Source organism: Bos indicus x Bos taurus, chromosome 13 (genome assembly GCF_003369695.1).
Source record: "Bos indicus x Bos taurus breed Angus x Brahman F1 hybrid chromosome 13, Bos_hybrid_MaternalHap_v2.0, whole genome shotgun sequence".
NCBI classification, from domain to species: domain Eukaryota; kingdom Metazoa; phylum Chordata; class Mammalia; order Artiodactyla; family Bovidae; genus Bos; species Bos indicus x Bos taurus.
In genome coordinates this window covers 72,542,650-72,557,672 of record NC_040088.1, presented here as the reverse complement: position 1 = coordinate 72,557,672, position 15,023 = coordinate 72,542,650, and the positions used below count along the sequence as shown (strand labels likewise).

Below are 15,023 nucleotides of genomic sequence, written 5' to 3'. Positions count from 1 at the left end.
CCCAGACAGCCGGCAGACCACAAGGTCAGCCGCGCCCTGTGCCTCCTGTGTGCGCATATTTATTCATAGGAGCAGAATACCAGACTCTGCAAGTTAAAAATACGTCGGTTTAGGATCTCCCTGATGGTGCAATGGTTACGACTCTGCATTGCCAATGCTGGGGGCAAAGTTTCAATCCCCAGTCAGGGAACTAATATCTCAGCATGCTGAGAGGCATAGCCAAAACATTAAACAAGCAAAAAAAAAAAACAAAAACAAAAATATTTTGGTTATGTGTTCTGTGATGGCCTTCCCTGAATGAGCAGAACTACTGAGAAGCAGAATGTTCTTCAAGACCCCAGGCATTTGGCCCCAGGGTGCCACGCACATTCCTGGCGCATCAAAGCACATGTCTCAATCATGTGGCCTGAGTTGGTGGGAAGGACCAGCAGGCAGATTAGAAAGCCGGAGAGAGGGATGCTGTGGGCTGGCCGGGGAAGCAGGTGAAGCCCATGGGGGAGACCGGGAGGGTGGCCTCCTGGGAAGCACACAGCCCAGGAGGGCGGGGGCAGGGCTTGCTGGGCTGTCACCACAGGGGCCGCCTGTGTGCACCAGCCCTGGCCGAGCCACCTCAGGCAGGCCTATGACTGACCCACCAACTGACTGGGTAATTGAGGGAAGCTCTGAAAATTGAAAGAAGAGAAAAACAGCACAAAACAAAACCGGGGTTGGTACAGAAAAGCACCAGTCACGAAGAGGTCACAAGTTGCCTTTATCATGAGTGGGTTTTGAATTTTGTCAAGTGTTTTTTCTGCATATTCTTACTTTTAATTCTTACTTGAATGGTGGTAGAATTGAGCTCTGAATCCATTTGGTCCTAAGCTTTTAGCTTTGGGGAGGTTTTTGTGTTTTGGTTTTTTTTTTAATTAATATTTGAATCTCCTATTTGCTACTGGAGTGTTGAGTTTTTCTATTTTTTCTTGTTTTAGTCTTGACAGGGTGTATGTTTCTCAGAATTTATCTATTTCTTCTAGGTTTTCCAATTTGTAATTGTTCATGAGTAATAGCGGCCCCTTATGATGATGCTTCTTTACTTCTGAGGTATCTGTTGTAATGTCGCTTTCCTTTCTGTGGTTATTTCAGTTTCCTCTCTTCCTTCTTCCCTTAGGTAAGGGTTTATTGATATTGTTTGCTTCTTTTGAAAAATGCACTTCCAGTTCTTGCACATGCACACTGGGCATTCTGGCACACGGGCAATGTGTTTAGAGCTGTCGCTTAGCAACGATCATTCTGGGATGAAAGATTCCAAACCGTTGAGCTTCCCAGCTGGGAGGTTGTGGCGGGACGGCTCTGGCTTCCCTGTAGTGCTTGTGTTGGGTTTAGGGGACTGTGAAGAGCCGAGGGGGAGGTGAGGTGTGTTTGGAGCCCATAGGCTCTGCGATGAAGAAGATTTTTGGCTACAGGAGTGAGAAGGGCGAGTCGCCCTTAGACTCCTCCATCAGCCTGGGGAGAGACAGAGGTCATCGTAGAACCAGCTTCCAGCCCGGGTACCGCATCCGAGACAGGGACCTCAAAAAGATCCACAAAGCTGCCAGCGAAGGCAATGTAGCCAAAGTGCAGCAGGTTCTGTTGCTCAGAAAGAATGGCCTGAATGACAAGGACAAGAAGAACAGGTAAGTGGGAGGAAGGGCCTGGCAGGGCTCCCTCCTGTGAGTTTCCCCTCCAAGGCTCGCAGACACCTTTGTGGGATCCAGCACCCCACAGACTTTTCGGCTGCAAAAGCCTTAGCTGCTTTCGGACCTGCTTATAATTCCCCTTATAGAGCACTTTACTGGTCATTTTAAAGTGATTTAACTGAATGACAGTAATCACAGAACTGAAATAAAACATGAATAGCATCTTTTTTTCCTTCTTCCTTCTCCTCCTCTTCATTTGTTATTATGCATGCATTAACATGATCTACTCATGAGTAGGAGAAGGCAATGGCACCCCACTCCAGTACTCTTGCCTGGAAAATCCCATGGACGGAGGAGCCTGGTAGGCTGAAGTCCATGGGGTCGCTAAGAGTCAGACACGACTGAGCGACTTCACTTTCACTTTTCACTTTCATGCATTGGAGGAGGAAATGGCAACCCACTCCAGTGTTCTTGCCTGGAGAATCCCAGGGATGGTGGAGCCTGGTGGGCTGCGTCTGTGGGGTCACATAGAGTTGGACACGACTGAAGCAACTTAGCAGCAGAAGCAGCAGAAAGAGCTCTCAAGTTCTATAGCCCTCAAGAAATCTTCTGAAACTCCGTGGCTCTCACATTGTTTTTCTCATGTGATTTATGAAAACTCTTCTTCCCTTGGATCGTCCATTGTGGATATTGGCAGTGGACAGATTTTTGATGTTGTCGGCATCTTATTTTTAATGTTCACATTTTTATACCATAGTGTTATATATTACAAAAAACTGCATAGTGAGAAAAATAATCCCCATGACAGGCCAACTTCTGGGTTAAAAATTCTTCAGCTACAATTCAACAAAAAACTGCATAGTGAGAAAAATAATCCCCATGACAGGCCAACTTCTGGGTTAAAAATTCTTCAGCTACACTGTTTTATATCAGTGTACACTTATGTGTCTATGTTCTTTGCTGAAGGACCTTAGAAGACAGCTTTGAAGTAGGAAGCTGGCTGTGTCCTTGAACAGGAGGGCATTTTCTTAGGATCTATGGTCTTTCCATATTTAAACCAATAAACCTATTGTGGTTTTAAAGATTTGGGGTTACACATGCTGTCTTTAGTTGTGGTGAAATTAAAAGTTTTGTGTAGAAGGCAAAGATTTGCCCTTTTAGATATCAAAATTTGCTGGGTGACATTTTCTATTAGGAAAGATAAATTATGTGTAGATGTGGGAGAAATAACCTGGTAACTATTTAGAGAAGAGTAACTAGATTTTTATCTCACCAAAAGTTTCAGATGGAGTATGGATCGAAAATTTTAAATACACAGGGTGAGAAAAGTACCAGAAGAAAACTGAAATTCCTATCTATACATTTTTTTGTGTGCTGACAAAGACCTTTTTTTTCCTGGTTCTACTGTTTATTAACCTTAATATTTTTTTAATTGGATGGTAATTGCTTTACAATGTTGTGTTGGTTTCTGCTGTACAACATCAGAAATCAGTTGTAAGTATACGTATATCCCACCCCAGAGACCTTTCTAAGAATGATTTCAAAGGCAAGAATTCTGGAGTTTCCTGGGTTTCACCTCCCCACTCCACCCCCCCAAAAAAGAAGAAAAGAAATCTGAAAGTTGCTTTAGCGACCCCTCAAATTTAAAAATCTCTGTAGATGAAGCTGTGTGTAGGGAAGCTGGATGAGCAGACAGGACTTGTCTTTCTGGCATTAATAGGAATGTGGCACAGATAAAAATAATTTGTCATTTTCAATTTAATTTAGAATTTTTTGTGAGGGTTGGTATCCTGTGACACTTTCAGTCTTTTCAGAAGTCGAGGGAATCTTGGGAATTTCCTGGCCGTCCAGTGGTTAAGACTCACTGCTCTGGGCCCAGGGTTCGATCTCTGGTGAGGGAACTAAAGTCCTGCAAGCTACAACGACAGATTGTACAACATGGTGAATATAGCTAAGATGTTATAGTCCCTTAAATGCAGTGTAACCTGTAACAGCTGTGGGTCACTGTATGGTGCACTGTATGATATAATAATATATAACACACGTCGTCTCTAAAGCAAGCTTAGATGGAAACACCTCACAGGAATTAACCAACAGGAAAAAAGAGACATGAACAAACAAAAATGCTACAGTTTATAGTTGTAAAGACTATGAATTATAAATTATATTCCAATGTCAGAGATGTTAAAATGTGAGAAAATGAGCATATTAGAATCATCGAAGTACAATGTTGTCTCTAATCCTCAAAACATATCTGCAAAGGAGGTGTAATATCCTTTGACTTCATTCAGATGTTGTCCTTGTAAGATAGTAGTAATAGTAGTAAATATGATAATACAATCTAACAATCACTAGCTGTTATCTATGCAAGGGATGGTTCTAAACCCTGTGCGTGGATCTCATTTAAGCATCGCAGCAGTGTCCTGTGAGATAACTACTACTCGGTCTCCATTTTGTTGGTGAGGAAATGGAGGTACAGAGAGGGTGAGTGACGGCTAATAAGTGACAAAGTCAAATTTAAGTTAAGCTGAATCTCAAGGTCTCACGCATTCTATTCAAGTAGACTGTTCTTTCTTTACTGTGTAAGAAGAGCTAAACTAATATATGCTGCTCTTTCTCCAGAAGAAAATGAAATATTTGTTTCAGAGGGATAGGAGTACCATGCTATTGAGTGTTTTCAATCACACAAACAGTTATTTGTTTTGAAACAATTACACTACAGTTTCCTAAAAACTTGTCTTGCTTTCATAGGACTGCGCTCCACTTGGCCTGTGCCAATGGCCATTCAGAGGTGGTAGCTCTCCTCCTGGAGAGAAAATGCCAGCTTAACCTCGGTGACAGTGAAAACAAGACCGCGCTGATGAAGGTATGGGGCAGCAAACCATGTCCACATGAGATGCATGTGATTTAACTACTGAGACTAAAAATGAATGTATCTCATTGAAATATAGGGAACTGGTGAAGCTTGTGGACTATTTACTTTGAATTCCTAGAATTCACACTCTTGTTTCTTGGCACAACACTGACAGGCCATAGAATGTCAAGAAGAGGAGTGTGCGGCTCTTCTGCTGGAGCATGGTGCCGACCCAAATGTCACGGATGTCAATGGCAACACCGCTCTCCACTATGCTGTCTTTTGCCAGAATGTATCACTCGCGGCAAAGCTGCTTTCCTATAATGCCAATCTAGAAGCCAGGAACGAGGTATAGCTCAACTAACTTTATTCACAAAATATTTGCAAACCATTTTTCTAAACCAGGAGTGTTTATTGATAACAGTATGTAAATAGGTAGACTGAGTAGTGTCCAGCAGGCCCTGTTACCATGGAAACAACTCCAAAGTCACGCCAGCAGGTGGGTGGAAAATATCAGAGCCCACAGAAAGGGCAAAGCTCCCTCAGCCACCCTTCTACCCCAGAAGGAAGATTTTCCCACTAGAACGTGCTCAGGAGTGTGTGGTAGGCTCAGATCAGATCAGTCACTCAGTCGTGTCCGACTCTTTGCGACCCCATGAATCACAGCACGCCAGGCCTCCCTGTCCATCACCAACTCCCCGAGTTCACTCAGACTCACGTCCATTGAGTCAGTGATGCCATCCAGCCATCTCATCCTCTGTCGTCCCTTTCTCCTCCTGCCCCCAATCCCTCCCAGCATCAGAGTCTTTTCCAATGAGTCAACTCTTCGCATGAGGTGGCCAAAGTACTGGAGTTTCAGCTTTAGCATCATTCCTTCTAAAGAAATCCCAGGGTTGATTTCCTTTAGGATGGACTGGTTGGATCTCCTTGCAGTCCAAGGGACTCTCAAGAGTCTTCTCCAACACCACAGTTCAAAAGCATCAATTCTTCGGCGCTCAGTCCTACAAAAAATGAAGGCTTGGGGGGAGTGAAGTGATGTGATGGGTGGCTGCTTCCAGCGGCTCAGAGAATGGGCTCAGCTGCTGGAGGAGGGATGGGGGTAGGAGGAAGGAGAACCAGTGCCCAGCAGGGGGAGCTGGGGGGTGCAAGTGGGCTGGAGAGGCAGCAGGCCTGGAGCCCTGAGCCCTCCAGGACCCCGGTTCTGAGATCCAGTCACGTGGGTCAGGTCACGTTTGACACCCAGCAAGGGTGTCCTGGTGACCACTTGGTTCTCCAGGTACAAGTGGGTCTCGCACGCTCAGCCCTGGGGGGTGCTCAGCGGGGTTGCAGCTGAGTGTGGGCAGCTGATGATGGTGAAGCTGCCCCTCCTGCTCTTTCTCCTGTGGCTGCAGCTCTGGAGCTGCAGAGAGAGCTCCCCAACTCTCACAGGTGGGCTCAGTTTTCCTTGTTTGGAAGCTCCAGCCTTCCCTGAGTGAAAATATTTTGAAAGCACTTGATTGTCTAAGATATCACTTTAAATCACGATATTGCTCAAGACGCATTAGGGAGTAAAGCATTCTTTTTTGTGTCGATGGCAGATATTTGTGGTAACACTGCACTTTTTAAAGGTAAAACTTTTTCCAAGTATTTTACCCTTATTGAAAAAAAAATTTTTTTTTCCTAATTAGTCTAAAATAACACAGTAAAGCAAAATTTGCCTTGGAAATAGACATTGTCTTAAAACTCAAACGAGCATTTGACAACATAATAGAAATCTTGCTGCTGCTAACACATTCCAATTTTATGAAAAAATGATTTATATAAAAATGATTTCTCTCTCATTGCCCAAGGCTTCAGAGGCTAAAAGGAAAGGCAAAGGAGCGAGCAGATGAAAAATGCAGATCAAGTTGGAATTTTGGCAGTTGGGGTATGCCAAGAACAGGTGTTTTTTAAAAATATTTATTAGGCTGTGCTGGGTCTTAGTTTCAGTATGCAGGATCTAGTTCCCTGACCAGGGATTGAACCCAGACCCCCTGCACTGTGAGCACTGAGACCCAGCCACTGAACCACCACAGAAGTCCCAAGGTTTTGGTTTTGGGGTTTTTTTCTTTCCCCTTCAGTTTATATATTTCGGTAAGGTGCTTTTCAGTCTCAGGACAATAGTTGTTATTTTGAGAAAGAGATTGAGTGAATTGGAGACTTGCCTAGATACCAATTTTAGGAAGACTTTGCAGAAATCAGATCAGCAGTGAACAGGTGGTGATTAAGTTGGGAAAAAAAAGAGAAGAACAAATATTTAACAGAAATATTATCCTATTCTGGCAGAAACAGCCAGTTAGACAAGAGTCTGGACTCTGCTCTCAATCTAGAAGGTCTTGATGGAAAGTAAGGGGTTTATAAACAATGAGATCAGGTTGCCTTTTGTGTTGATTAGTCCCTGTTCTACCATTATTTACCCAGGAAAATTTAATTCTGTTTTGATGACTCTTATCTCTTATACTTTTCTTTTTTCTTCAAATCCTCAAGTAAGAGAAGGAACTGGCCATGTGGGTGAGAGATGAGACTGGAATGTTTGCTGCGCTAATTCTCAGCTAGAGTGTGCTGGTGAAAACCACAATCACTTGGGAAAGTTTATAAAAAAATTTACAAGCCTAGGCTGTTCCCTGAAGATTTTGATGAAATAAATCGAGGAAAGCCTGGACATGTGTATTTAGAAATATTTCCTTGAGATTCTGATACGATCCTTGGTGAAGAACTACGGAGTGATTAAGGATAATTTCTAAGTGCACCTATCTCAAAAATAAGTAATCGATAGAAGAGTTGGAGTTTGATCAATGCTGGCTACTTCCATCAGCTCCTTCCTTTGCAACAATATTAGCCAGACTTTTTCCTCTCCCTCTGTGATTGAGAAGTTAAAAGGAATATTTTTGGCAAAATCTATTGGCCTGAATAATATAACTCCTTTTTCTTCCAACCACTAATTATTCAGTGACACTCCAAGAGTCTTTAGAGATTTGCTCATGGCGAAGTCACTTCGTCTGTAGAGTCTGACCCTTTAAGAATTTTACACCTTCTGTTATCAACCAGGTCATGAGGTCAACAGATGTTTGTTACCAACAGTGTTTTCCTGACTGCAGTAATAGTAACTCATGAGCCTTCTTTGGTGTCAGCAGGACAGACTCTTGCAGTGTGTGTGTTAGATTTGCTGAGCCCTGGCATAAGCAAGACGACAGCTTTAAACATCAAAACCCATGAAGTTAGTACAGATGGGGATTCTTTTAATAATTTAGTTTCAGCAGTCTTAGGAACTCATTATCCATTTGGTTAATAATCTGGGAGAATTCTAGGAACAGATTGTAGTTTTAACAAGCAGTGGAAACAGTCTTAAAGTGGGAATTTTGAGTCTTGTTTTTTTAAATTTATTTTAATAAAATTATGAGTCAACAGCAATTTTTATTACATATTGAGACCCACTTTTCTTGTGAAACACATGATACTAAAGAAAGGAAAGCTTTCACATACAAATATTTGCTTTATGCCCACCTGTTTGGAAACGGCAAAACGTGAAACCACAAGTGGGCTACAGAGCAAATGTGGTCCTTGGATATGTTTAGCTTACCTACCTCCACAGACTGAGTCAACATTTAAAACTTAGCAAACTCATGCGGAAGTCTGCATTTCAGGCTTCTTGGAGAACTCAATCTGGTCCCCCTTGAGCCCATTCTACTGTTTGGTCTGCGTGTGGAGGCCGCCCCTGTTTGCTCTGCGTGTGGAGGCCTCCCCTTCTGTATGGGGCGTGTGTTCGCAGGTTTGCCAGCCTCACCTGGCTTTTTCACTTACTCAGGCCACCAGCTTTCCCTCCATAAGCATTTGAGTTTCCAATTCTTGTTTTATAGTTTATTTTGATAACTATTTCAAGATTTTAAATACAGTCTAATTAATCTATAATTGATTTCATATTTTAAAAGAATTTCTTCAGGATGGGATTCAATTTTTCAAATTAGAATTTTAAGTTGGTTGTGGCAGTTTCACACTGAATGAGTCTCCCAAACACACAGGATTATGAGAGAGAGCGCAGGGAGAATTCACGGAAGAGCAACTCCTCGAGAAAACGCTGAGTGCATATTTATTGGTAACTTATATTCTGAAGGAGATCAGTCCTGGGATTTCTTTAGAAGGAATGATGCTAAAGCTGAAACTCCAGTACTTTGGCCACCTCATGCGAAGAGTCGACTCATTGGAAAAGACTCTGATGCTGGGAGGGATTGGGGGCAGGAGGAGAAGGGGACGACAGAGGATGAGATGGCTGGATGGCATCACTGACTCGATGGACGTGAGTCTGAGTGAACTCGGGGAGTTGGTGATGGACAGGGAGGCCTGGCATGCTGCAATTCATGGGGTCGCAAAGAGTCAGACACGACTGAGCGACTGAACCGAACTGAACTGACCTTGTAATCTTTAACTAAGAACAGTAAAGCAAGACAGAGACCAGAACACTGGGATTAAGGAAGCTTCCTCCTGGAGGTCTGGAGGTAATTACATGAGAGTCGTCAAGAAAGGTCTTTGAAGAGAAGCAGTGTTGTTCTGTGTCAAAACAGCATCTAGCTAAAGCTGACCTGTCAGGTTAACTTAAGGGCGGGGGAAGGAACAAGCAAAGGAGAATGAGTAAGATTAAATTTCAGGAGACTTTGCTGAGAAAGCCAAAAAACATGGTGCCTACAGTTGGTTTTTGGAAGAAAGAAAAACACAAAACAACCTTTCTCTTTGCGTGTTCGTGTAGAGGATAATATTCCCATTGGAATGTCTGTAAACCTCATGAGGTTACTCTTGGTCATCCTTGGATAGCTTGTGCATGCTACAGATAATATTATATAGTCCTGCCTCAGCATTGTTCCTAAAATATGCAGTTGATTTAGTAGCTGATTGATTCTCTCTGGAGGAGTGTTGAGACTAGTAATAGAGCAAGTAAATACTACAATATTCCTGATAAATACTATGATAGAAACAAAGATCCTTGGAACCAGTAAATGTTGAAAGTGAGTTTTAGAGAATGACTCTGTGGTTCATCTTTGGAAGAGGTAGAGGAGGAGCATTTTATTAGTTATCTTTTTGAAAGACGTATCTGGCTGCACTGGGTCTAGTTGTGGCACGTGGGATCTTTAGTTTCGGCACGTGGAATCTAGTTCCCTGACCAGGGATGGAACCTGGACCCCCTGCCTTGGGAACTCAAGTCTTAGCCCCTGGACCCCCAGGGAAGGCCAGGAGGAGGAGCATCTTGAAGAGATAGAAGGCGCGCCAGGGGATGAGGAGAAGGGGCTCCCTTTTGTTTACTTTCTGAATTATATGTTTAAGTTCAGAGTATCTATTGCATGATTTTCCGTTCAGTTTAGAAATAGGTTAACTGTGTACATTAGAAATGGTTTTTCCTGTTTTACAGGATGGCCTTACACCACTCTTACTTGGCATAAGTGAAAGGAAACAGCAAATGGTGGAATTTTTAGTAAAAAAAGAAGCAGATATACATGCGGTTGATAAGATGAAAAGGTACAGTTGTTCTTTTTCTTTTTACAAACCTTAGTGCTGTTCTCGGGTGCTAAGATCAAGATTAAATTAATAACAGGTTTCATTTGTGATCAACACTTCATCAGTTAGGTAGAAAATCAATTATTCTGACTGGGAATCGTGAAAAACTATATAGCAGGAATATATAGCAGGATTCATATTCCTTTATAATATCGAGTGATGTCATATGCAACCTATTCTTTTTTCTGGTTGATCTTGTAGTAGCTGAGGGATTTCATACTAGTTTCACTAGCTGTATAAAATATGGATTCTGCTTTTCAGTTTACCTTATGACAGTATTGAATTTCTTAATTATTTTATAACGATTGTTTAACCTCTACTTCGTATGTATTTTTCCTTAAAAGATGCATACTAAACATAAAGGACTTGATTTTGTCTTTTGGATGACTCTTTGCTTTCAGTTACTTTCTTTGAAATATACTGATGTTATTAGATTGCAGAAGAGTCCTTCACAGTTTAGTGACTAAACAGCAACAAAAAAGTGATGAGTAATCACTGTCACCAGATACTGTGGGCTCATCAGTTTTTATCCTTTTTCATTTCTAGTACATTTTGATGTTTTCATTTTAAATGAAGGTGGAAGGAAGAATGATAGGTTTAATTGGATAAACAGTTCCTTTAACAAAGATAAGTCAGAGGTGGATGATACAGATGAAAATGATGGGCTTTAGATTCAGACTGGGTTCAACTCCTAGCTTTCCTACCTATTAGGGTTATGACCCTGGGCACAGTACTTATCATCAGCAAATAAGTTTCCTGGTACAAAAAGGCAAATAGTAATGCATCCTTCAAAGGCGGCTGTGTGTATATATAGCATTTCATTTAGTGAAGAGCACATGCTTGTCAACATCATTAAGTGCCTCGGTGACTATTTTTATTTCCATTATTGTTAATATTTTTGTTTTAAGCCTGCAAATAGCCTTTGCTTAACCCAACCTCTAGCTGACTTTGAAGCATAATATATCAGACTAAGGAGGAAACGGGGGATTCGTCCTTTAAATACTCACCTGCCTCAGATAAGTGACCTCAGCATAGTTTCTTGTCCATCAAGGACTTTGTTATTATTTTTTTAAAGCATTTATTTATTTGACTGCGTGCTGTCTTAGTTGTGGGAACTCTCAGTTGCAGCATGTGGGATGAGGTTCCCTGTCCAGGGGTGGAACCTGGGCCCCTGCATTGGGAGCCTGGAGTCACAGCCCCTGGTCCACCAGGGGAGTCCTCATCAGGGACTTTTGAAATAGTAACTGCTGCTGCGTGCCATCCCAGTGGGGCAGGAGGCTTCTTTTCCATCCCTTCATTTTAGCCGTGGAAGTAATTTACAAGGATGTACACTTGAGCATGTAAATGGTCAGTTCTTCATGGAAGGGCAAGATGTTAACTTGGTAAAGCATATCAAACGAGCTTTTTTTGTAAGTTAACTCAACTTCCTGAGGGTGACGTCATCTCTCTGTTGTTTTAGAACCGCCCTCATACTTGCTGTCAATTATGAATGTACCGATGTAGTCGGTCTTCTCCTTCAGCGAGGTGCTGATGTCTTTTCTCCAGATGTCTTTGGACGGACTGCGGAAGAATATGCTGCTATTAGTGGTTTTAATATGTAAGTGTTTACATTAAAATGCCAGGTATCACTAAACTGCAGCCAAAAAGAATTTTAACTGTTACTTGTTACATGACCAGTGAGAGTTGTCTGTTTGGTGCAGGCAGCTTCTATCCTGTGGGGGCACCTTTCCTTAGGTCATAGGTTCCCTGTCATCCTTCCCAGAGTAGTGGGTGTCAACTTGCCTGAGATTCCATAGTTACAGTTGGCCCCCTCATGGGATCTGTTTCCTGTAAGAATGAAAATCTTCCAAAGGATTTATCTGCCTCATTTACCAGAAATCCTTAAATCTCAAGTAAGTTAGTTCAGAGAGGAATTTAGAGAGGTAAGCCCTGCCTAGGACTTGCCAGGATCCATTGTAAGAGTAGGGTAATGTCTTCCAAGTGAATCGGAGATAAACATGGAGATTAAGCATCATTGTCAGAAAGATCTGCTGGTTGAGAGTTTGAGCAGGTAGAGAATGGAGAGTAGCGGTCCAGGCCAGGTCTTGATTGTGATTAGTTTTCTGCACTTGGTGTGATTAGCTGCAATAAAGGGGGATGATTATGTTATCTAATGTAGTGAGTTCATATTTTATAAATAAATTTAGGTACAAATTATATAAGAGCTGAGGTTCCCTAAATTACGAACCACAAAGAACAACTGATCACCATAATTAATAACAGTTTCCTGCAGCCCTTGAATGCTAAACATATAAGAAAACAGACATTGGTTTTATTGGGGATTTCAAAGTAGTTCCAGCAATAAAGTTCAAGAACAAATTATTCCATTCTGCAAGCATTTTGGGGATATATTATCTCATTAGATCCCAGTTGTGTAGAGGAAGACTTTGAACTCCACAACTTCTCTAGAAACAAAGAGCAGTTGGTTACAGAGCTAGGATTTGCAAGTTTGAAAGAGTTTTCGTATGCCAAGCTAAATCTAGTTAATCTACTGAGCTATATTGCCCTCAGTTCATGACTACTTCATCTTCCTTTTCTTTCTCCTTTAAATACATACTAAGCAAAACTTTGTAGAACTTAGAAACTTGAAATGTATGGGACAATTGTAGTTTTGATATTATCGCTGACCTTGTCTGTCTGAAATAATCTAAGAATTTAACATATTTTGTAGTTGTTTTTCATATTAGTGTTAAAAAATTATTTATCACATTTTTAACACATAGCATTTGCGAACTGATCTCTGAATATAAAGAAAAGAGGCCTAAAACTACTCCCGAAAACAGCAACCCAGGTACGTCATCTGCTAATAATGAATTACTCTTGGTGATTCCACCATAGATAAAGTAGGAGTGAGGAAGTTTCAATAATGAAAGAACTATGATAAAATTAGTATAAAATGCACGTGTATTTTATTTTTAAATTAATTTCTTAATAGTCTAGTATTCAGAATTGTTAAAGAAGTTAATTGTAGGTAATTTAACATCAGAGACAGTATTGTCTGAAAAGAATTCCATGTATTTAATCACAGCCACTAAAATCCTGTAGTAGATTTTTGTGTAAATTAGAAAAAATGTTTGTTAGTATGATATATATTTCATCTATAATCATATTATAACACATTGGACTTCTTATAAAAGTGGAACTTTAACTTTTACAAATAGTTTGCATTTAGTGAATGAATAGTTATCAGTTACTGTGTAGTGATTAGTCTCATTAAAAAAGTTACCATCGTTTAAACTGGAACCTCAACAATCCCTTCCTGGTAGGATAAGAAATGATAAACAGTAAGAACTGCAATGCTGAGCCAGTGTGCAGTGTACCAGGAAGAGATTACTTTCGAAAGATACCTTGGAATAGTACAGATCAGAAAAGCAATGCCTAGTTGAGAACCACCGGTTATTTTGCCTATTGTACCAACAAGGTCTCTATTACCAACTTTATTCCTCACAGATCCAAAAAGAGTGAGATAGGTTGGCTTCATTAGAACCAGATGTTTCCTTCTGTGTGTTGGATAATTGTCATGATAGTATAGTTTTGTAAGAACAACATGTTCTGTTGCCATTCTTTAAAAGAGTATCATAATAGATTTTCAAATAGATCAACTCAAAAGACCCCAAACACTTCACATTAGCAAAAACACCACTATGCCCCCTTGATGTGGCATCTAGCACATTGTACAAGCTGTCTGAGAACACCTTTAAACTTAGTAGACCTCTATCTAATCAAAAGGGGCTTCCCAGGTGGCTCAGTAATAAAGAATCCACCTGGCAATGCCTGAGATCCTGGTTTGATCTCTGGATCGGGAAGATCCCCTGGAGAAGGAAATGGCAACCCACTCCAGTATTCTTGCCTGGGAAATCCCATGGACAGAAGAGCCTGGTGAGCTATAGTCCATTGGGTTGCAGAGAGTTGGACACGACTCAGTGACTGAACAACAACAACATCCATCAAAGGACTTCTGTATGTTAGAGAAGATACAGAGATGACATAGAGTCTTGGTCTTCGATATGCTCAGAACAGAATAGAGTTGTCCCTGGTTACTTTCTATAGTTTTCTAAACACACTTTTCAAGGAAATCATTCTTATTTATTTGTTCATTTGTTCACTGAAGAGATAACTATCAAGTGTCTTTTACGTACCAAGCATTGTTCTGATGTTACAGGGTGCAAATATTTAAAAATCACTGCCCCTGCCCTCCAGGCTCGAGCTTGGAGGACCCCTCTCCCTCCATGTGAGTCATCCCTCCAGCATCAGATCATGACGACACATGTGAAATGCTGTCCAACAGCACCAGAGTCTGTAGCTCCTTCCATCCTTCCCTTCCTCCCCTTATTCATCAGCTTAGGATCTGATGACAAATGCCTTCCAAGCTGAAAAAGCATGATTTCTATCAACATTTGCCATATAATGGGGAGGATTGATATAATGATATCCCTCAGTAGAACAGAGCACTGTTTAGACCATCCTGCTCTAGGTGGTCCAGATACCCTTGAACAATGGAAGGAAATAGTCTCAAGAGAGTGTACTTTTCACATGTATTAGTACGTATACACATATATTTAAAACATTAAGAAGTTCAGCTTGTGTGTACCCTACTGCCTGCTCACCACAAGTCTGGTCCTCATCCCCACCACCCAGCTGACCCCCTTCACCCATTTGCCCTCCCCCACCTCCCTTTCAAGAGATCATCCTTTCTAAATCTGGAATCACTACATCTTCCATACTTCTCTTACATTTGGAAAGAGGGCCAGGAAGACTTTGTTTCCTATGTTTTCCCACGCTCTGAAGTTCAGTGCCTGTAGACCAAGCTTCCCTGTGAGAGGGCGTTTTCATCCTGAACTGAAGAGCCAGAGAAGTTGTGTTATGTCCAGCAAGACACCTGTTCCTCTGTTCACTGCTGCAGGCAGTGGAAG

General features: G+C 41.4%; 2 protein-coding genes across 4 annotated transcripts in view; one reads left to right on the top strand and one right to left on the bottom strand.

The window, feature by feature from the left end:
• The first annotated feature begins 221 nt into the window (after positions 1–221).
• Positions 222–15,023, top strand: part of LOC113903694 (ankyrin repeat domain-containing protein 26-like) — a 75,556-nt gene continuing 60,754 nt past the window's right edge. Inside the window, exons 1-5 of the mRNA XM_027560254.1 lie at positions 222–1,652; positions 4,407–4,521; positions 4,685–4,858; positions 9,926–10,032; positions 12,834–12,901. Of these exons, the coding sequence (XP_027416055.1) occupies positions 1,420–1,652; positions 4,407–4,521; positions 4,685–4,858; positions 9,926–10,032; positions 12,834–12,901 (697 nt within the window). The 5' untranslated portion in view covers positions 222–1,419. The remainder of the gene's footprint in view (positions 1,653–4,406; positions 4,522–4,684; positions 4,859–9,925; positions 10,033–12,833; positions 12,902–15,023) is intronic.
• Positions 11,247–15,023, bottom strand: part of LOC113903691 (ankyrin repeat domain-containing protein 16-like) — a 75,384-nt gene continuing 71,607 nt past the window's right edge. For 2 of the 3 annotated variants that reach the window (XR_003514250.1, XM_027560251.1), the window contains exon 2: positions 11,247–12,192. Coding sequence is in view for 2 of the 3 variants with exons in the window: in XM_027560251.1 (XP_027416052.1) it covers positions 12,189–12,192 (4 nt within the window). In the remaining variant the exon portion in view is untranslated. The remainder of the gene's footprint in view (positions 12,193–15,023) is intronic. The other variant, XM_027560250.1, reaches the window with a different exon arrangement.